Source organism: Lissotriton vulgaris, chromosome 11, assembly GCF_964263255.1.
Source record: "Lissotriton vulgaris chromosome 11, aLisVul1.2, whole genome shotgun sequence".
Classification (NCBI taxonomy): Eukaryota; Metazoa; Chordata; class Amphibia; order Caudata; family Salamandridae; genus Lissotriton; species Lissotriton vulgaris.
Window position 1 is genome coordinate 951,413,153 of NC_141699.1, and position 24,046 is coordinate 951,437,198.

The 24,046-nt window shown below is 43.6% G+C and overlaps 1 protein-coding gene across 1 annotated transcript in view; it reads right to left on the reverse strand.

Moving 5' to 3' along the window:
* GPR149 (G protein-coupled receptor 149) overlaps nt 1-21,888 on the reverse strand; it is a 350,609-nt gene extending 328,721 nt beyond the window's left edge. Inside the window, exons 1-2 of the mRNA XM_086944898.1 lie at nt 20,542-21,888; nt 18,239-18,431 (exon numbers count right to left, since the gene is read on the reverse strand). Of these exons, the coding sequence (XP_086801024.1) occupies nt 18,239-18,431; nt 20,542-21,480 (1,132 nt within the window). The 5' untranslated portion in view covers nt 21,481-21,888. The remainder of the gene's footprint in view (nt 1-18,238; nt 18,432-20,541) is intronic.
* Between the last annotated feature and the right edge of the window lie 2,158 nt (nt 21,889-24,046).

Consider the following 24,046-nt stretch of genomic DNA (forward strand, 5'->3'; position numbering starts at 1 on the left):
GTGCTGCGAGGCAGGAAGGAAAAGAAGGAAGGGCAAGCATTAGGGTTATTGAAAAGGATAGAGAGACACAGAGATTGAGAAAGCTATCTACTGGGAGAAAAGAAATGGAAACGAGAAACAGAAGTCTAAGGTGTAAGGAACAAAAACGGGAGGGGTGAGGGGTATAGAAGATGAGAGAAACGCAGGTAGGAAAAAGAACGACAGATAAAGAAAACAGAGCAAAGTAGAGGCAAGGGAAAAGAGAAGAAAGAAGGCCAAAACAACAGAGAAATGGAAAAGAGATGGGAGCAAGAGAAAGGGAAAGAAAAAGTGGCATGAGAGAACAGGGGAAAAAGAGTGGAGGAATTAGTGGAGAAACATATTAGAGGGCTAAAAGGCAGGAATAATATAGACTTTGGAGAAAAAGGACCAGAAGAAGGAACATGCCAAATATATTTCTGTGATTCACATAGTGTGCCATCAGACTAGTATTTTGGTTTCTCTCTGAGATGCAATTTAATCCAGATAAATGGCACAGCAACTGACATACACCTAAAGCCTGTCAGTTTGATTGGAGTTGTCACTGGGTGTTAGCTGTTTAAGACAAATGAGTAACAACAATGATTTCTTATAAATAAATAACATTGGAAATGTTTAAATTCTGAAATAGTGAGCCAGTGAATTAAATATAATTGAGGCATGTGGAAGGAGTTTTGGACATCAATAATGTGTGCTTTATGTTAGATATGTATCAGCTTTTTCTCTGCATATCTTGTCCATCTGCACATCTTCAACCCCCTCTCTTTCCTCTTCAGCATCCTCTTTTAACTCTTTCCCGAATGCCCTTCCTCGCGTCTCTGTCACTTCACCACCCCCCAACATGCACTGCACTCTCTCAAATGCACTTTGATTTCTCTTACTTTTCCCTTGCAAATATTTTGACATCAGTGTACCCCCTTCACACACATATCCACAGAATTTCAGTTGCAAATGAAATACACATTGTGGCTGAATGGCCAACCCACTGGCAGGCACTTTGTCTGGCTTCAGCCTGAGGACCCAATCAAAGCCCCTTAAACACCTGGCATGGCTCAAGCTTCAAAGTGTGCACAGAAAAAATTACAGATAAACAACAACATTATAAAATAGCTAACTCGTGGGGAATGAAAGATTAAGTTAAGCCTGTAAAATAAGAGAGGAACTAAATCCCTGAAATGCATTCCCTCTACGTTTCTAACATTCATGATTTGCAAGTCAATCCATGTTTTTGGCATCAGTGTTAACTTAGGGTAAGCTAAGTTCACTAAGTGACCTTTTATTAAAATTAAAGAAAGAATCAGTGTGCTTTAAACCGTAAGTGCACAACAGATGCTAACTATTACCATAAATATTACTTTATGTGTTTTTCATGTCCCTGCTGTCCTCTAGTTTATTTGGCGTTGCATATGTTTTGTTTGTTTAGGCTTGCACTGGTAGTTGTAATACAAGGAGAGAGGAGTTGGCCTAACGGCTAGGGTGGTCGCCCTCGAATCTGGGGGACTGGGTTCGAGTCTCAGCAATGATGCTGAACATCCTGTGATTCAAATCACTTAATCTCCCCGTGCCTAACAAAAATGAATGTGTCCTCATGTAACGCAACTGGTGCTATGTGAAGCGCTCTGATACCCGATTCGGGTCAAATTTGCACTATATAAAACTCTGTAAAATAAATAAATATAGAGTGTGCACTGGTGGTTGTAATACAAGGGCATGCGCTTGTGGGTGTAACATAAGGGTGTGCACTGGTGGGTGTAATACAAGGGGGTGCACTGGTGGGTGCAATGCAAGTATGTACACTGGGAGGGTAATGCAAGGGTGTGCACTGGTGAGTGTAATAAAATGGTGTGCACTGGTGGGTGTAAAACAAGGGCGTGCACAGGTACAGGTAGGTATAATACAAGGTTCTCTTATGTTTCTGGAGGTCGTGGTTTTGAGTTAATACTGGTCGACGCTGGCATGTTGTACTGATCTGGAACATCAGACAGCTGTGGTCTATTTTCATGCAAGCTCTGGAGAGGTCACATATGGTGTTGGGTGGTTCAATTTACACTTGATGCATTGTCCCACAATTTGAATACATGAATTTGTTAAGCCACCAAGACCTGCAATAATGCACAGCTGCTGTTCAGCGCATGCGCCTCAACTACATTTGTCTTCCTTGACGTTTCCAAGTAAAATATAAGGGCCTGCGTTTTAAACACTCCCATTTTCAATATTAGAGTATAAGTGTTTCAGAGTTCATGCTAAATATTCTGATGAAGTACTCTGAAACGTTTCTTCGTGTTAAAAAAGACACCATCTTGAACTCTAAAACACTTATACTCTAACAATGTTTATTTTCCAATCTTTTCTTGACAAGCATTCCTGGCCTGTGCGCTTTCATTTGAGCCAGGGTCGACCTTTGGCTCTTCATTTCAGTTTGACCATAGCTCACCCACCTCAATAGTGCCCTTCGTTCCTCTGTCTGGGAAGGATCACCGGAGGGGCAGATGAAAGCTCAAAGGCTTTACTAAACTCTGCAGCGTCCGTCGCGTTGGATTCAGTGAGAGCACTGCACTTGATGAAGCAGAAGCGCGGGAAGCTGTGGATTGAATTCTGCGCATTGTGCATTGAAAGTCGACCTGATGCACTGCGCGGAATCTAGTGCTCAGCTTCCTAATTACAGCCTCTAAACCAGTGCTTTAAATGGGCCGGTACTGTCTGGTACGGAGTACCGTCACTTTTCTATTTTGAGAGGGAGAGTACCGGCACTTCTCAAGAGAAATGCAATACTTTTAATTGGAGAGTAGCGGCACTTCTCAGAAATAAGCAGGTACTCTAGTACAGAGTACCTGCACTTCTATTTTTCCACTTCAAGCACTGCTCTAAACCTACCCTTTCCTTTGTCGTCACAGAGTGGGGTGGGTTCCGTGATGCTCTCTGAGTCTGACCCCACCCCACCCTGTGACGACAAAGGGAAGGGTAGACCGTGGCTCCTTGACTAACGTGAAGCTCCTGATGCCTCAGGGCTTTAGTCTGAAGCGCCCGCAGGCTAACGTGAAGGAAACGTCATCAAGGGGTGGGACTCATCCCAGGAGGCTATGGAATTGCCTGGCTGATGACCTCACAGACCCCAGCAATGTGAGATCTTCTGCCCGACATTTTCACTGATTGAAGCCAGGCTATGCAAAGTGCGCCTGCGTCAAACTCAGTCCACAGACTTCAGCATAGCTAAGCAGCTGTACCAGGTAAAGTGAGTGATGTGTCTGTGTGTGTGTGTCTCTGAGGCCAAGAGTGAGTGCTATTGAAAGTTTGTGTGCGTGTGTTTTAAATCTTAATTTTTTCTAATGTGGCTTTGAGGCTGAATAGAGGGGCGGCGCCCCAACGCCCACAAGGGGGAGCTGCCCCTGACAATAGATATAGATTATTAAGAATATTAAAAATACTAAAGATGATGATGATGATAATAATAATAATGATAACAATGATAATAATAGTAATACTAAAGATACTAAGAAGAAGAAGAAATACAATGGTATTAATACGCATAGTTATCTTGTTATTATTATTATTGTTATTATTAGTAATAATAATACAGATAATAATAATAAATAATACAAATTATAATAATAAAAATAATGGAGTTATTGTTCATTTTTCTATAAAGCTCCTTTCAACTCAAGTGGATCTTGGTTTAGAGGATGTATTCAGAGGCCGTAAAGGAGAACCTAACAGACAAACCAAATTATGAGGGAACAAGAGCATAATACTTTCTAAAGTGTAGTAGTGGGGCTGGCTGCAAATATCCATCTGGAAGTTGTGCAAAAACCTGGGGCCCAGTCATCATAGGGGCTCGCCACTCACATGTGGACCGGAGGATTTCTGTTAGAGGCTGAGTGGAATGGATCAGCCGTCTCATATCTGACAAATGTATCTGTGAGACAGAGTTTGTACTTTCCATAAGAGGATGTATGCATTTGACAGCGGGGGTTGAAACTGTGGCCTCTGCTTGACCAGGATCCACTGTCGCTTTCTTCTGCTCTCTAATACATGGTTGTACCTTCTCCTTTCATATTCACAGTTCAGTTTTACTTTACTTAGAGGACTGTCAGGTTAATCATAAGCTGTGCCCAAAGAAAACAACTGCATTATTGTCACATCCCTGCTGTTACATTTCAAATTGGAGGCACAGGAGGAAAAACTGATAGGTTTAACTTAAGGTTTGCATTTTTCATTCAATGTCAAGAACAATTTGTGATCAGTGCTATGCTAAACTCTAATAGCTGACAGGCCAGTGTTTTCTGTTACTTCACAGTCTTATTCCTTATTCTGCGCGGGCATCCCATGCAGTGAGAAGATTGCCAGTGGTAACCGAAAACGCAGGCAATAGGCTCCCTACAGAGAAGCTCCGTAGCCTCGTCTCTGTGCGAGATGTGACAAAATATCAGTAAAGGAGTAGGCCTATCAAAGAATTGCTTTTACGCCCTTCATTCCTCAAATCAGCTTCCTTCTAGTTACAAATAACACAGATTCACACAGACATTCCTAATGAGGGATTTATAGGGGTAGAAGCATAAAACTGTTGTCCTATTCCTATGCCATCTTTCAAAGCATACGGTAACACAATTGATGGACGGAATGCAGAACAAATCAAAACATTCACCCCCAGTCAAGAGAACTGGGTTAATTCCATCCTTCTTTTGCTCACCATGCCACCCCAGTTTAGACCTGGTCATATGCAAATCAGTCTTGACCCTGTGCCTCATGGGAACAGTCCTGCCCGAACTGCCAAGCCAGGTCCTCCCTGGACCGGAAACAAGCATCCTAGGACCAGTTTCGGGGTTTCAGCCCTCTTCAGCCAGGATAGCTTGAATCCAGTGGCACAGTCAGCCCAGGACCCAAGTCTGGGTATACCCGGGGCACTTAGGGTGAGAAAGCAAAAGACACACAATTGATGGACGGAATGCAGAACAAATCAAAACATTCACCCCCAGTCAAGAGATCTGGGTTAATTCCATCATTATTTTGCTCACCATGCCACCCCAGTTTACACCTGGCCATATGCAAATCAGTCTTGACCCTCTGCCTCATGGGAACAGTCCAGTTGAGGATAGTGCTTAATTTCTGCCGGTTTTGCAAGTGGTAGGCAACAGCACTCGATTTTGGGGACCAAAATTATTTTTCTTCATGAGACTTTGACTCAGAGCATGTGAGAAAAGCAGAAAAGAAGAAAGACAGTGGATGAGAAATATAGGAAAACAGTGACAAAGTGAGTGGGCGAGGATGAAAAAGACCCAACAGTATGAGTGGAAGCAGGAAATGCAGGGTGGTGAAAAAAAGTGGCATGAGGTAGAATCAAAACCATGCACCCTTGGTATTGAGCAACCACTATACTTGGCATTGCCAGTGGTGACCTCCTAATAAAATGTTCCTGCACTTTTTTCCCACAAAGTACTTATTGTGGATTACCAAAGTGCTACTCCACTCAACGACCCTCTAGTGATGAAGCAAAGGAGAACAACTATATGTATTAAATATCAGGGGAATACGCATTAGGTGTGCATCCCATTGTTTCCTATTCACAGGATTCTTTAGGAGTGGTGCGCACTGGGCTGGCACTCATCTGGTCCTGAAGAAGAGCTTTAGGGGAAAGCTCGAAACATGTCGACCCAGAACTAGGGACACCATGCTCATTACAGTTAGGTCTTTCCCTATTGTTAACCCCTGATTTTAAAGCATAGTAACTAGGAGCACGAATAAAATATTAACTCACTAGCTAGGTATCTTTAACCTATTTTTCCCACTCCACATCACTGCACCACACATATATTCCAACCTTAACATCTACCTTCCCCCTCTTCCAAAAACAAAGTGCTTCTACGTAGTTTGCAAGTCGCAGCATGCCTCAATCTGCAGCAGATTGAGAGGACCCCAATGATGAAGCATGCCACCTAGGGGTATCCCTGGTGGGTGAAGGGATTCTAAAAAAGATTTTTTCTTTCTGGAAAGAGGGTTTTTCACACATGTTCAGTGGAATCCCTGTTCTTCGTATGGTTAGGTTTTAATTCTGGATGTTGTGGAACTGTATTCAGTAAGGAGGGTGAACCTAACCTGAACCTCTACCTGCCCCCCGTTTTTTGATTGTATAACAATAGCTCCTGCAGCCCCTACTATGCGGGGGCCCGAGTTCAGGGTCCCCCTCTGGCACTGTGCATGGGCGGCGGACCCCTTGCCTGAGAGCTCCCGAATGGGTCTAGAGAGTGGGAGGCCCCCTCCATATACTTTTCAGGGGGGTCCCCTCAAGTTTCGTTATGACACTGATTCTGCCCCAATACCCTCTTTTGCAAAGTGGCACTTCTATGATATTGCAATACCGACACTTTGCAAATGCAGATACCTGTTTCTCATAGAGGCCTCCATCACTTCATTTGCAGCTGGTCACAAAGCTTTGAAGAATGAATCCTGCCTCATCAATATTGAAAAATCCAGAGAGCTTTGATTTCTTGTGACCAGCCTCTTTGCATTGTGCAAGTTTGGTACATGTGCCACAGCATAAGGTGGTCATGATTAACTGCATACACTGTGCAATCAAAACACTCTGATCTGAACTGGTCAAAAGTACACCTGGCACTCTGTGCTCGGAGGTGTCATAGTACACGTATGCATAGCTTCCTGGATGAACGGCGCCCAGTTCGGAGGCCTACCTGGCTGTAAAGTGCTTCAGCACCTCGCCCGGGGTAGTAAGCGCTATGCAAATACTTATACGCAGAACATTTCATTGACTTAATGTTGTGATAGGTGTGTGGAGAAGTGTGGCTCACTGGTTAGAGCAGGCAGACCCTGAAGCAGAGGTCAGACCCGGGACCAGGGTTCAATTCCCGAGGAGGCAGGGTCTTGAGCTCAAATGTCCATGGACTCGATAATTCTCGCTTCGGTGCCTGACCTAATCATGGGTTCACACTCTGCAACTCTGGGCATTAAGCTTGCTTAATCTCCACAATGGCCCCCCGCGGCGGGATGCCTGGCTTTCACCTTGGGGATGCCCTGTAGGGGCTATCTCACAGGGAAAAGCCAGGACGGGTTCCTAAGGCAAGCATGGAGATACCCCTTCGGGGGTCGATTCAGGCGCTATATAAGAAACATAATAATAATAGGCCTTTGTACGCTGGCTGGCACATTCCACTCCCTCCCTCCCATTGGCCAGGTTAGCTTTAGTATATGGTTATGTTGTGGAACCCCAAAATATTCCACTGCCTTTTCTCAGAAAAATTCCTGACCTAGTTCGCAACAAATCATCAAAGGTTTCCAGTGATGTCAGAAGGCTCTGAGGCGGAAAAGGCAGCAGCCTCATCTATTATGCTGTTTAAAATGTAGTCCACACACACGGCTCCCCTGTCCTTGCATTAGTTAGTGCTTCCATTTAATTCACTATAGTCAATAAAACATGAACTCACAGATGTTTGAAGTCAGGGGACGATTTCCCAGAATGTTTTGTACAAAAAAAGCTTAGTTATGAACAACAGAAAAAAAACAATGATTTGTGGATTATTGGAAACGTTCACAAGAGACTCCCTAAATTAAAGAAAGCATCCATTTTAAAGACAGGATGAATAATCAATGCCCAGAGGGCTCTTTCCTCCAAGGAGCACATCCCCAGCTACTAAAAGGCTATCAGGAAAAGCTGTAAAAATATATCATTAAAGCCGAGAATTAACCGCATTAACAATATCACTGAACCGAACACAATGAATGGCTCTAAACCGGCCAAAATTTAGTTATAAGGCAACATCAGGAAAAAAATACTTTTTTTAACATGACAATATTCGAAAGAAAGTAAGAAAAGAATTGACTTATGACACCGACCATTTTGAAATCGGCCACAACATTTTGTCGAAAAGAGGGGTGTTTGAGAGTCTATGATTTAAATGGGTCCAAGAAATGCATTAATATTAATTGTGTGTCATGACCTACCGTTGAATTTTTTAAGGAGGGGGGCTTTTTGTTTCTCTCCTAATTAGAAGAACAATCATATTTAATGCAAGATCTTGTCAGGGCATTGGGGATGATTTACAAAGAGGTGCAATTTACGACTAACCTATTCATGAGGCACAGGTATATTCCTGTGAATTTAACAAAGTTACTGTTTTCTTGTAATTCACATAAACTCCCATGGCCTGTACACATCAATATAGGGAAGTTATAGATTTCTGCGCAAGTGAATTCACACATTTTCTTGGTTCTGGTTTAAAGCTATGTGCCAGGCGCGGCAACGGCGTCACTTTTCTTTTCTCCACCGGACAAAACAAATTCTTCTTCGAAAAAAACTATTTCCCTTTTACCCCATGGATTAAGGGTATTTGACCCACATTTACAACGTTGGGGACCTCAAAATCTTCTGTCTCCGTCCTTGTTTCCAAACTTGTCTTTTACTTGCCCAACTCCTGCCCAATCGTAGAAAATTCGCCATATTTCTGGCAGTTTCGAGACGGCTGGGGGGTACAAATTGTGGCATAAGTATTATTTCACGCATGTACACCCAAGGAACTGATCAGCATTTCTAACTGAGCTGCCCACAAGCTGACCTACAAATAAAGTTGACCGTTTTGTACTATATTTGGAAAGTGAGCTGTACAAAAGCCTCCACCTCTTTATCTGATCTAATTAAATGTTTTCATTCAACTAAACTTTTATGCTTATGTCATGAAGTAAAACTATTTGTTTTTTTACGGAACAGTGTCAACCCCATAATCTAGTCAATGAAAACTGCAGAAACTAGAGTAAGGGACAGGTTACCTCAAAACATTTCAAAAGCTCTGACTCTAAATGTTTTTTTGTATTTTTTATTTTTGTATTTTTTTTAAATGTGAATTAATTTAACCCATTGTAAAAAAATCGAGAGGAGCTTACTCAGATTTCCTCTCTGTAAATTCATGTTTTTAATCTTTTATAGTGTTTTTGCCACTTGGCCAGCGTCACACTTTATGGTGCTCGGCACTTAATTATTGTACACTTTCAGAAGGTTTAGGTGTACACTTTAAATACATTTTGGATGTTTGATTAGTATTTAGCTCTTAGTGTTTATTAATATTCAATCCATTGTTATTTGCTAGCAGGAGCGGCCCGTGCAGGTAAGAGGGTGAGGTGGGGGGTGGGGGTGAGTCGACAGACGAGGAAGAAGTAAAATAAAATTAAAAAAAAGAAAAACACTTACTCTGCACTTGCCGCATCACCGAAACTGCCATACAGCGAGGGCAGGGTAAGTGTTTTTCCTTTTTTCAAATTTTATAGTACTTCATTGTCTGTCGACTTCACCCCCTATCCTCCGCCCCACCCCACCGCCTTACCGCTCTTTCCTGCACAGACCGCTCCTGTTTGCTATTGAGTTCATACTTCTTGGTTCTAATTTAATTTTCTCGTATATGTTGTTCTCCTCATGCATTTGTATAGGACATTCAACTTTGTGTGTGCCTTTGTCCTATTTTGAAACATAAAATCATTAGGCTCTTGGAGCCTCTTTTTGGGTTTGGCAGAGCCCAAGATCCCATGTAAAGCTGCAGTCCTCTTGCCCCATCAGGTCTCCAGTTCCCCACATTATTTGATGTGGGGGAACCATTTGGATCCCTTACCATCGGAGGAGCCTTTACTGGCTCAGGTGATGAAAACCCCTGGCCCGGTCATTCGTCCACCTTTGGGCCGCTTGATCATATTGGGTGTTGCCACAAGAGGCCTAGTAGATAATGAAAATGTACAATACCCTGGATAAGCACGGAGAAGGCTCCATGCTTGGTAAGTCATTTTGATTTTTTGTTTAAAGAAAATAAACAGTTGCTGTGGGAGTGTTTTTTTCTACCCTACAAAGATTGCTGAGCTGGCACTTCAACCATGGTGCCCGCTTGGCAAATCTGCAGGGGGGTTATGAGGTGATTGCAGCGGCGGACTATCCTTCCACACCAAAATGATTCCTGCCAGGCAGTAGTGTCATCCTAAGCAAACTTGGAGCACTTGGCAACATGTGTTTTGGGGGCCTTTGTTTGGAACAACTTTGAACATTTTTACCTCTGCTAATTAAAGCCTGCATGAGACTGCTAAATGATCTTTCAGAAATGGTCGTGCAAAAACAAATGATATGTATCTTTTAGGGGTCCCCAAAATTCCTTACACTAAAACTGAGTAAAGTGATATAGAGTCAGATGTAGGCAGAGAGAAGTTAAAAAGCTGAGATATTAAAATGGAGGTTAGATAGAGAGAAATTCACTTTCCCAGGGGCCCCTTGGTAGGTGGGCGCCAGGACATTGGCTACTTTGCCCATGACGCAAAGCGTTCTGTAAGGCAGGTGGGGGTGCTTAAATAGGACAGGCAAGCCTCTGCCACACACAAGCAGACTGTCTACCATGGTCTATATGACCCAATTAGTTGTTAACAATTGTATATAATTTTGTTTTGTCAGTTAGTCAAATATACTTTATTCGGTTCATATTAAAACCATAAAAGCATGTTAAACGCTTCATATACACAAATTTTGTTAAAAAGCCAAAAAATCAGAATACACAAGCTTAAAATACATGCAATATCAATAATCAATTAACTTAAAATAATATCTAAAAACCACATTGCCAGTTTAGAACATTCGTAAATTCAGTTCATTCAGGCTAATTCATAGAGTTAACTATACCCATCTTATTTCCTTCTTTAATCTTACTGCTGCAGCGAAAAAATTAGTGATATTAAAAATCTCCCACACATTTAAAAGCAGCTGCAGGTAGAAGAGGACTGGTTTAACTTGCAGAAAGCCTTTGTCTTTTAAAATTGGGATAATAAAACGTTTCCGAATTTGAAGAAAGTGCTCACAGAAAAAAATAAAGTGCATTGTGTCTAAACGGAGAAACCATCACATGAACAAATCCCCAAATCTTCCTCCCTTTTCCACCCCGGGGAACCAGCAAGGAGAAAATGGAATTGATTCAACCTAAATCTAACTAATAGAAAACAGTAATTTTGGTTAGTGACGACATTCAAGTATGGCTCAATGGCACATGATGTCTATAATTTTTCTGTTTTTCTTGGTCTGTTCTAAAATTCAAATCTTAAGTAGCTTTAAAAAAACGTCTTGAAATTACTTTGAATGTTCAATTACTGCTCCATGTCATCATCATCATCAAATAACTTTATTCTTCTCTCAAAAAACCATCTAAGTATACAAAAGTCAAATATAAAACAATTATTTGCAAAGATCTTATATTAAATTCAGTTACTTTTGATCACAAAGTTCTGTGATGGAATTGACAACGTAGTGGTAAAAAATAAGGTAAAACAAGCTTAAGAATGAATGAATGAAACTCCATAAAAGACAGTTGTATAGTCTTATAATCTCAGTAAAAGTATAAAATACGCTATACATATAAACACTAAACACAAACTCCAGTCACTGGATTCTTTTCACAGTAAGATTTATCATAGGCTGGGCATGTAGGTCAACCATCACATACTATAATACCTGACATACTTGCCCCCTTATCTGCTTGTGCTGCAAATCTCTGATGCCTGTATCAAACATTCAGTAAAAAACAGTTTACAGCAAAAACAATTAGATCCGAAGTGTCGGACTTTAAGATCCTATAGGCAACCTGGTGCTGTTTGACTGCCATATTCAGACATATTGGTAGTACCCATTTCCTTCGGGAGAAATAGTATTTGGAAAATAAAAATAACATGTGTCCCTGTGTTTCCGGGGCCAAGCTGCATGCAGGACATATAACTGAATCTAGGTCTTTGGTCCAGTAACAAATGACCTAAGTGGTAAGCAGACATACGGTACCTCACATTTAAGCTTTTCGCTAATGGCGGCGAAATCAAATCCAGAGAGGGCTTCAACTTAGGTCTTGACGTGGCTCATAAAAACTGGTAGTTAAGAGTCCGGAGGTCCTGCACATTGCATACCCATTTGACACATATGCTCAGTACTTCACCTTTACACTTGCCAATTCTTTTTTGCAAGACCTCTCCGGGATATTCCACAAGCTGGTCATTCCCAGCAACCTACACCAAGTTGCAACATGTTGGAACCACATAATTTGGCTAAAAAGCCCATCAGTGACTCACAGTAGTCAATTAACTCGGGTGTGGTCCACAATCACAGCAAGTACATGAGGGGTTTTATTAAAGCAATGTTCTTGATTCTTTTATTACCAAGATTAAAAACAGGGGGATCAAAGGAGTGCTGGTCGGGACAGAAACAAGAGATCTTACGTAAGTATTCTCACACGCTGCCAGTCTATGAGTGTCAGCATGACCACAGATCTCAGCTCCGTAGAGCGCAGTACTTTGGGCTTTGGCATGGTAGACTTCAAGTGCTGGGGTTATTGACCATGTCTATGTCTGCTTGTGGAACCTCAATATAGACTTAAAAATATGACATAAAGTTGGATAACTTTTATCATTCTGCGATTCCCATCCTAATGAATCAGTCAACCTGACCCCCAAGTAATCAGAGGTCTTTACCCTCTCAAGGGAGTTGTTTGCAATTTTAGCTGCCCGTGAACTGACCGTACCCTTTTTAAAGACCATAAATTCTGTCTTATCTATGTTAATTTCCATGCCTCTGGCTGCGCAAAAAGCCAGGAATTTAACTAGTAAGTTCTGGAGGCCTATTGAAGTCTTTGAGATAAGTAGAAAGTCATCTGCGAACAGCAAAATCAGCATTTTCTATCCACTAAGAACAGGGTAATCATGACTTCAGTCCATAGGTTTATTGACCACCTCATTAATCTACAAGGAGAATGAAGTAGGGGTCAGAACACACCCCTGACGCACCCCGCAATGGATGGGAACCTTGCTAGTTAGTTTGCCTTGTCTCCTCCCGCCGACCCAGGGTGTGATTATCCACATGCAATCTTGCTATCAAATTTACCAATTTGCAGGAGCTCCCATGACTACCAGAAGCATCCAGAGGGTCTCCCAGGGTACAAGGTCGAATGCTGCTCCAAGTGAGTATGTGAACCTGAATATTTGATTGCATGTGCTTGTTTCTGCTTGAAATCCCAACCGGTTGGTGGACAGGATCTCATTATCATCCATCTACGTTTGCAATTTTTCAAAGACTTGCCTCGCAAAGATTTTCTGCAGGTTATAAATTAAACTAATCGGCCTATAGTTTGAAAGAGCTAAAGCGTCACCTTTCGTGTATAGAGCAATTATCTCTGTCCACCTCCATGTCTCTGGGATTTCACCCCTAGCAGCTATTGCATTTGACAATAAGTTGCTATATGGGGCCCACACTGATTGCTTGGACTTGTACAAATCGCCGGGTATCTGGTCTGGTCCAGGGGCCTTGAAAGCGTTTAGTCTATTAATGGCCACAAGAGTGTCATCTAGGCTGCAAGTCAGATCGATATTGCTATCATCAGAGAGTGTAGCAGAAATTGGGGGATTAGTTTTATCTCCAATAATATAGTGTAGATAAGCAGTCTACCCAGATCTCTGGCTGTATGTAATAACAATAGGAAGTGACACTGTCTAGGCTCCTGTGTGTAATTATGTGTAAAAACAAGAGCAATTATCCTCACACCTAGCAGCTGCTAGTAAGTCCCACCAGTTCTAATTTGCCGAATCCCTTTTGGCTCTAACAAGTATGACTGTATACCTAAGCCACGCAGCAGCTACACCTAGGTGACTGCACTCTCTGATGGCCCTCTTGAGCTCACTGTTGTAACTTTATCTCCCAAATGGTATGCCCCATCCACCCCTTCCCCTACTCAATTTACACTCCGTGTTGAACAACTTGTGACCCCTCCCAACAATAGGATTCTTCCTGGTCACCTTGTTAATAAATACAGTTTGCAGTGCCTCATAAAATTCACTGTGGATGGCTAACAAAAACTTGGGGATTAGACAAGCATTTTCAAAATCAGAAAGGAAATGTAAAACCAGATCATATGTCTTTAAATGCAGTTCACTGTCATCAAGTATCCGGGGCCAAGAAATTCTTCTAAATTTATTTGATAAATGAGCTCCTGTGTTGTCAAATTACCTCTTTTAAGAAGAGCAGCTTTCAGAGTTACAAACAGGGGGGTATAGTTGCTATCAGACAGGGGAATAACCAACATGTCTTTTATCAGAGACGAAATTCTAGTATCTAACTGGATGTAGTTGATAATATTGCGGCCCCTTTTAAACGTGAGCTGTCTATCTTTGTAGGAGCGAATAGTACTATTGCATGCTCTTAAATTCCCCCCAACCACCAGAGAAGTAAGCTGAAGAGCAGAATTAGTAAAATAATGCCACTGAACTCTAAATGACAGATTTGGAATGCCCCCAATTCTCATCTTCCTCCTCAATAAAATCATTTATTAAAAGGGATGGTTTGAAAGAGACATTCAAGTCAACTGCTACCATGATTTTAGCCTGATGCTGGTAGGTGCTTGTCAAATCATATAGCATAGTCAGCACTGGAGAATCAATACCTGAGGAAACAGACCTAGCATAATCTTCAAAGAAAGTCAGAATTAATATTGTAGAGAAAGTAAGCTGAATCCCCATTAGGTCAAGGGAATCGATTGATAGCTGTTTGTAAGTGCAGGCAATATGATCCTTTATGAAACTAGCTAGACCCCAACTAGCTCTACCTGCTTTCTTTGGATCAGTCGCTTAGACACTATGTCCCTGATTACGTGCTTCAGTGGGGCAGGCAGTACTTCACCGATGTGCCTCCACACCGCCGAGACTTGCTGACGCCCGACCGCAAGATTACAAATTATTTGTGGTCTTGCAGGTGGGCGGTGTGGCGTTCCCATGGTGGTGCCTCTTTTAAAGGGACCGGTGCCTTTGAAAAATTCACCGCAGTGGCAACGCCTCACAAGGTTCCTGCACTGCAGGGACCCGAAATTCCATGCTATGCAGGAACTTTTGTGCATGCACACAGGGGGGCTCTTGTTGTGCCCCCTGTGCGATGCACAAAGGAGAGGAGGTACGGGGGCCCACAGGGTCCCCTTTGTTACCTTTCCTCCAAGGTTTGAAAGGAGGAGGAACTACCATGTAAACCCTGGAGGAGAGGAAACTCGTACTTTGCTTGGTGGGACCGCAGGGGTCCAGCCAGGCATATTGCGACCTCTGACCACCACACCACCTCCAGGGAACAGCGGTCCCACGGTGGTCCAACTGCTCAACTCGTAATGGGGCAGTCAGATGGCTGGTGCGGTAGTGGCTGGATCTGTCACCACGAGTCTGGTAGTCCTTGGACCACCAGACTCGTAATCGGTCCTATATGTAGAATAACCGTTGATGTACACTTTCTCCAGAGCCCATGTCTCATTAACACTTTGACCGCGGCGTGAATTCCGCTGCAGTAACAGCGGTTCCAGGGTTGTCCAAATGCTCAACTCGTAATGGGGCAGTCAGACTGCTGGTGCAGTAGTAGCTGGATCCGTCACCACGAGTCTGGTAGTCCTTGGACCATCAGACTCGTAATCTGGTCCTATATGTAGAATAACCGTTGATGTACACTTTCTCCAGAGCCCATGTCTCATTAACACTTTGACCGCGGCGTGAATTCCACTGCAGTGCTGGTGATTTATTGAGTGGGCGGGGTTCAGACGGCCCCCAGCCGTCCTCTGCACATGCCTCCTGTGATGTCGGATGGCTGGGGGTCGTCCGACGCATGGAAGTGGTTAAAAATGCAAATGTCATTTTTATCAATAAATGCAAAGCAGCCAGGATTAGAAAGTTTGGAATGGATTCTTGCCAAGCTTCCAGGAGACCACAGACAAACCCATTTTAGCCTCAGTATCCATCTCAGATGTACACTTGGGATCCCCAACCTCAGTTACACAGCTAACATCTGTTTCAAGATTGACTTTACTTGGCTCCAAGTCTAAGTCATCAGCAACAATAGAGTTAATAACAGCTGGTAACAAAAATATCAGCTGGTAAAGTGGCAGATAGAGCCCTTGAGGCAGAGGGAGCATCAACTAAGGTGTACTCTTGAAAGGTAGCTGTTTCTGCTGGGCCAATAATATTGATAACTGAAGAAATGGCAGTACTACTACTAGTCAATTAAGGGCTAATGTCAGTAAGAATATTACTAGAAATATGCTTTTGAGTACTTAGAGTTCCAACTTCATGTCAGTTCATGCTTGTATTTTAACTTTCTGAACTCTGACAATTATACTTTGCATAGATTTCTATAGGTTTGAATTAGGGTACACTCCAATATTGCACCATACATTGAAAGCTTAAAGAAATGCAAACTTCAATGGGGTCCGCTCTAAGAGCTTGTAAAACCGCAAATATAGCAATATAAGTGAATTTATGAGAGAATTTATTAGCCAATAGAATTATTATTTGAGTTATTTTCAACAAAAGTTAGTTGTTAACAAAACAATTGTTCACTTCATGTTGGGAAGAGCTGTATGCTGAGTATGATTAATAATGATAAAACAACTGTGCATTTGAAGTAGAGTAGATCTGTATACTGGGTATTGTCATTGTTAATAAGGATAAAATGGCTGTGCGCTTCAAATAGGATGGAGCTGTATCCTGAGTACATTCTTGTAGGAGGGTTTTAACCCCTTCGCAGCGGGGGTAATTCCCCCGCTGTGCTGGGGGGCGCGCACAGCGCCCCCGTGCTCATGACAAACTCAGCTCGTCATGAGGCACAGTGCTTGTGTGCTCATGAAGAGCTGAGCTCGTCATGACCACACCCGTTCCTGTGGAACGTTCAGCACAGCAGGGGAATTATCCCTGCGTGTGAGCGTTCCACGGCTCATGACGAACTCAGCTCGTCATGAGCACCGGAGCACCGTGCCTCATGACGAGCTCAGCTCGTCATGAGCACGGATGGGGTTAAATGTAGGCTGTGCACAACAGGTAGCCATGGGTAGAAAAGACAAGCATGCAAAACATGTTCTGTCTAGACTCATTGAAGAGTAATACTAGTTTAGAAGTTGGGTGTCATGATACGTCATCCTATATGAGTGGCTATATTGAATTCGATCTCTAACATGGAAGGATGAAGCTCTGTTATCTTTGTAAGTGAAGTGGACTTGTCTGTGTAACCATTTCAAATGTGAGGTTCAATCACAGGTTCACCATCAGTGGGCTCTACTGAACTTCTTTCTACAAGTTGCTTTTTTTCGGCACTGCTTTTATCCCTTCACTCTAAGGGTGTATTAGGAAGAAATCAAAGTCCCCACATTTCATAACACATTTGATTACAAGAAACTTCCATACATCCATAAACATATATCTCTTTGTCACCAACCCTGACCACCCTCCACACCATAATTGATATTCTGCTTATTGCTTTATGCATTACCCATGATATACATTACTTAGCCAGTTAGAATCAGGCAATACATGTCAATCTTCAAAGTGGCTATAACTCAAGTGCAAACCTTAATGTTTTCTAGAGGGAACACCTTTCTTTGATGCATGCACACATTTGAGAAACATAAATCACAAAGTATCTCATTTATATGCAACACCGGTACATTGTAATTTCATTCAGAATCTATTTAGTCTCAGTAGGCTCAATCTGCTTACACAGGATCCATAATTTAAAACAGTTTTTCCCTGAGGGCACACTTGGTGTTTTTTTAGAGTCTTTCAGAGCACAACACACACACACAAGAGCAGAGATTGCAGGAGCACCTCCTCCCTGAGGTGGAACTGCCTTCAGCTTAAAACATGGGGGAGTGAGGGGTATCAATCAATGAAGTCTAGAATACAAATTAGAGCAAAACAAGTATCAGGGGAAATTGCCTTTTGCGGCTTGAGTTTCTGAGACCCAAATCACCATGACATTTCTTGCACATCACCTCAGACAAAGCAGGAACACTCCCTCCTTAAGGTGGTGCTGCTGGGTACCTGGTGGAAGGGGTGCTCAGCATGAACTGTACAGTATGAACCAGCTCTGACCGGCTCTTTAACCTCTCTTCCCTACCCTTTTCGGTTGACTGAGGCAAAGTCAGCCCCTATTTACACAGATGCAGACTCTGTCAGTTCTCACCAACAGATAGTTGAGGCCAGTTAGAGGTGGGTTGGCTCACGCTTTGCTTGAAGTCCTTCCCACCTTGGCGTGTGGACCTAATCAGTGGTTATGACAATTTCCCTGTGAGAAGAGCCTGTTACGACAAAGTATCAGGCAAATCGCTTATCCACTTTTACCCCGGCACTCACTTTTGTATCATCTACATCACACAATAACATTCATTCTTACAAAGAAAGGGAAAAAAGTATAATATCCTACTTTTACTTTCTTCAGAAGACAGAGAGTATAGGTTCTTCCTGCAGTTAATAAAGCAGCCACAAGGGAGGTGGATCCAGTGCTCCGACAAGACAAACACTGGAGTGATGGAGGCGGCAAGCAGGGTGAGAAGGAAGGTCAAAGTCTCAAAAGAGGGACTTTGCAGGCCCACAAGGTGCTCGACGGCCAATTGTATCTGGAAGGAAGAGGACCGGAAAATCAAGTTTTCAGGCAAAACAGTATTCTGAATTCTTAAAATGTGTGGAAATATGCATTTTATGGCTTAAGAAACATGAAGTGAAAATGATCTGGCAGAAGACTTACTGAGCATTTAATTCATTTCTTATGCTGGGTATCCAGCTTAGATCTTACACTAATCATGGTACAATGAAAAAAGATTGACTATAAGTGAAGAAACAAACCTACATTATGATAATTTAGGATGTCCTGTTATGTACATGCTCCTGCGTATGAAGGAGTCAGGGTATTCTGTGTTAGTACTTTTTTCCAGTTAACATAGCTTTGAACACTGGATTGATTTTACAAGGTGCTTTACTTTCCAGACAATGTTTTCCAAAACCGTTTCCCCATAAAACAATGTATTTGTGTGTGTAGTGACTGTGGGTTTGTAGTAATAACTTCTAATACTGTATGAATTAGATAGCTAAAAAAAGTGGCCAATATTTGCAAATTAGGGCAGTTTTAAACTTGTAAAGACACGCTGCATAGGTGTTTCGCAAGGTATGAAAGACAGTATGCAGTTGTGCTTGCAGCCAGAATGTTTATATTAATATCAGAGAAATCAACAGTAAAAACCAGACCACAAAACTGGCCCACAAGCAGACAAAAAACAGCCCATACGGCAATCTGTCAGATCAACCATTGAGCACTGCCTGATTGCCCTAAAGGCCAGTCCAACCCTGAGTATCAGTCTCCCAACCTGTCAGCCAGACCTAATTCTTCTCTGTCACATTAAGAAGAGATTTAATAACTCATGACCGTGGCCTGTTTCTGTTCCCCATTTATTCACTAGGGACTCACAGCTAATCATCCCGACAATAAAATTATTCCCTGTGACTTGGTAGCTGCACAGCTGAAACTGCGTAGGGGTTCAAAAAACTGGTCATACTGACAGCACAATCTGCCTCACGAAATCAGCATAGATCGAAAATGCCTCCATGATGCCAATAGATAATGTAACACAGGTGTGAGAGATTTACAAGCAGGCACTATATAACAAACAGGCACTATATAAGAAATGGATATTGTGAAAGAATAATGTATGAGTGACCTGAGACTGTTAAGTTCTGAGTTCACATGCTACAATAAAGGACTTGGACCAAAGTTATTGTCTGGACTAGCAGTTTAGGTAAATGTGATGGTTTAAAGCGAAAAAAGTATGTAAAACAATAATGTGAATCCCAAACAATCAAATGACAACCATTTATGATAAAGTTAACCACATCTGTAGACACAGCTATTTTTACAAGTGTAAAATAGTTAAGATTGGACAGCACTGTAAAAGCACCACTTTCATCCATTTGAAACTAAAGGGCATATGTACAAAGAAGTGGCGGAATTAGCCGCCATGGTTTAACGCCTCACTCCGCCACTTCAGAAACGCAAGGCTGCACCATATTTACAGGAATAAAATGCAGCCTTGTATTTCCCCCTGCACTGGCGCTACACTTAGCAGCCTAGCGCCAATGCAGGCACCTACCTGCACATAAACAATCTTGAAATGCGTTTTTTTCATTTCTATGTGTACTGCGTAATGCAGCACACATGGAAGTTACAAAATGTCATTTTTCTTCAAATGTTGTTAAGGTGCAGGAAGGGTCACCTTCCTGAACATAAACAATCCAAGGCGTTTTGCTTTTTCCATGTGTGCTGCCCTTGGAAAAAGAAAAAAACAGGGAGACAAAAAGCATTTCTCCTTGTTTCGCCATGTTAAGACCAGGTTTTCCCTGGTCTTAATTCTGGCGCTACCTCCTATTTACGCCTCCCTTGTAAATAGGAGGCAGCGTCAGAATCAATGGGTGGCCCACCGCAACACCCACTGCCCACCCCTTTCACACTAAGCGCAGAGTGAAAGGGTGCCTTATCTACAAGGCAGCGTTGAGTGGCTTAATGTTGTCTTGTAAATAAGGCGAAGCCCCTATCACCACCAGCATCGGAAAGAGTGATGTTCCCGTGGAGATAGGGCCTGGTACATATTCCCCCTATGTGTGTTTTTAACCCCAACATCATTTTGAGATGACTTCTCACATAGCTATAGTATTTTGAACAGTAAAGTTATTTTTTACCATCAGTGGCATCCATAATACCACTTTTAGCAAAGCAAGTATCAAGGAAAATCGTTTCTGTGCGAAGAGTACGGCAAGGTTCCTCCTGCTCAGCGCGCTACTTGAGTATGGGAGATCCAAGCCGCTAGGGATTTTCTGGAACACCATCTCAGAGCTCTGGCACTGCTCGCCCAAGTTCTGCAAGGTCCTATCCAACGGGTCCCCAGGTGCCAGGAAAGAATCGTTGCTGCCCAGTGTGGTCCCTCTGGAAATTTCTTGGTAGTCGGCGAAAAGGCGCTTCTGCTGGTCATCGGAGCACAGGAGCTGGTGCGTCAAGGGGACAGAAAAAACAGTCAAGATGCAAAAGCAAAGTGAGTATAAAGCAAAGAGGAAGAGGACATAGGAACTGGTGCAGTCGGTGAGGCACCCCCAGGATGTGGGTGCGTACGCGCCCCACCCACAGAGCGGCAGCGCGCTGGTCACCAGGCTCACTGTCCAAATGGCATAGATCACCCACATCATTCGCACAGGCTTCCTGGTCGTGTCATGGTGGCCCTGCTTCCGGGTTATGTAGAAGTTGTACAAAACTATAAAGGATGCCTTCAATGTACTTGAAATCCCCTGGAACAAATACAGAAGTGCAGACGTGGTGCACAGGGGCTGTGGGGGGGTTCCGCCCGACCACTGCATCAGAAGGAAGATAGTCACCGGTGGGACGCTCAGCAGGTCGTCCACCGACAGCGAGGCAACCATCACCGACAGGGTGCTCTTGGCGGGCATCCTAAGCAAAGACACAAGAGAGTAGGCACTGCCCAGCAGTGTTAGGAATGTGATGCCAGAGGTCAGGGAGAACAGGAGAACATTGAAACTTTTCTGCCCTTTCTGAAAATCCACCATGTCGTGGTTCTGGACAAAGATATTGGTGCCATTCGTTGACCAGTGACTTGGTGTCTCTGACATGGTCTTCTGTATTCGTCTGGGTCCTTTTTTATTATCACTGATGCTGCGGAAGGCACAATTTTCTCAAGTGAACCATGGCAGCCGGCTGTCCTGTTCTGCAGTATTTTCTCGTTTTTTTCTCGTTTTTTTAAATTCAAAAGCCCCTCTTGAGGGAGCCCCCCATCACCTCTTCTGCGCTCAGCCGAAGAGCCCTCGCATCCATTCCAGTTATCCCGAGGGCACCAGTTGCTGAGAGCACCGTAGCAGCCCTCAGAGCCGGCAGTCTGCACCGCGCTCACGTTCACATCTTTATTTCCATTTCCAAACCCTTCCGCGCCACCAGGTCACAAAGTTTGCTCGCCGATCCAGCCAGCGTCGGCGGGATTCCCAAATCCCCCCTCCTGTCTTCGAAGCGCGGGCGCCGAGAAGGCGGAACGTTCCGGGTGAGGCGCTCCTTGGCTCAGTGAGAATCTGGAGTGCGGAATGAAAGTCTCTCGGATACGGCGAGTGCTGCTGAGAGCTGCAGGAGGGCGGAGCCTGGCACCCAGCAGCGAAGAGAAAAAAAAAGAGGGAGAAGGAATACACTCTCACAGAGCTGCCCCCGGCGCGTGCCCTTTACTACACAAGGCACATCTGCAGTCACGCGCGCGCCCAGCCCTGTCTGAGCACCGCTGTCACTCCCAAGTGGCACCGCTGTGCTCAAAGCTGACAGAGGCACCGCTCTCTCTGAAGGTATCACTTACACAACACACCGCAAGAACAAAGGTGGGGGTTACTGCTTTGATATCTTACCCTCAACACAGCTAAGGAAGGACGACTGCTCAGAATAAATAATTGCCACAAAGATGTGTATATATCTGCAGCTCGTAATTTGTGGCAGACCCTATTTCCAACAACGTTGCCATATGATGGTATTTCCATGGGCGTGTTTTACATTTTAATAATAAGAGCTTATGTATAAATAGCGCTTCTGATCTCTGTAACGGACTAGGTAGAATTGCAACGTGTGTTTGTGTTCAGATGCCAACCACTGGAGAATAACTCGGGACTTGATAAGAACCAGTGCCACTGGAATTATGTGGCAAGGGTGGACCAAATTATTCGGCAGGGTCGCAGTAAGAAAATGCACATTAATGTGGTATAACGGGGCACATTTTGTGATAGTATTAGTTCATTCGTTTGGTATTTATTTACTGATGTTAACATGAGAAGCCCAAAGGTTTCCCTCATTAACATCAGGTGAACACCTAAATACATCAAAAAGCAAGGAAAGGTGACGAGTCAACCTTCGTTAAGAGGCTTCCGCTGCACTTCAGCAGGGCACGAGTCCTAAAAAAAGAAGGGGGGGCGCTGACGTCACAACAGGAAGTGACATCACAAAAGGTAGTGCACTCAGTTGCAGTTTATAGTTATCGAGCTCCCGGTAAAATAAGTGGGGGGACCACCCTTGCAGGGCCGGACTGGGAACCAAAACCGGCCCTGGCAAAATGTGTGGCCGGCCCCCTCCATCCTATGCTATGCTGCAAAAACGGCCCTGTAACAAAATCGGCCCCCAGGTGCCCAAAACCTGCCCCCACCCATGCGGCGCACAGTGGGATTGCCTGGTGCCCGCTACTGCCAGTCCAGGACTGCACCCGCGTGGTACCCCAGACGCGAGAAAAGTAATTAATTGAATGCTCGAATAATTCCCAGGCGCTCGGGCCGGCCGCAGTCCAATCCATCCTTATGTTGCACACCTTGCCACCTCAGTTTGGACCCAGACATATGCAAATCGGTCTTGACCCCCTCCAATGGGAACAGTCCAGCCTGACTTTGTTCTTTACTTTACTGGGCCTTCAGCAGTGCAGCAACATCGTGTGGCTGCTTTTTTTTGTTGTAAGTTTTGATCTACTTAAACTAGAAAAAAAATTGCGTTCAAATCTGCAGATCATGCAGCAGATGATAAATTATGTGGCACACGCGGCAAACCAACATTATACAAAACAGAGCCGCCGAATGGCATGATTCCAGTGGCATCGATCATCACCACATTTGCCGTTCGTTAGCCATTAACCCACAAGCCAGTCCCATTCACTCGGAACATGCAGTGCGAATTGTTTTCTGAGAAGACAGATTTCACACCCGCCTCCTCATAATTTAGAGAGGAAAGACCGAAACACGTTTTTCATGTCAGCGCTGTGGTCGTCACCAGGCACAGCCGCCGACGCACTGTGTGCCGCAGTTGCATGTGTATGTATGAACAGACCGCAAAAGCTGTCCTTGCCAACATCTTCAAAGTTCATAAAAAGCAACTCCACTTAATACTATGTGCGTCAACATTAACAAATGACAGCGGCGGCACCGTAACCAGGGGAATAGAGTGCATGCATTTCGAACCGTTTGCATGGCCGTCTAGAGCTTTTCTGCATTATGGGTTTTCTCTACACATCTCCGCGCAGTGACGTGATGTTCCAGTGACAAGGCCAATTCCACGGTAATAAATTACCATTACGTCCAGGCTGAAGGGCGTTTTATTTTCATTTCCTGGCAGAGACAGGTGAGATTAAACCGGGGTGGGGGGATAGAGTTCACTTGCCGAGAGATTGGG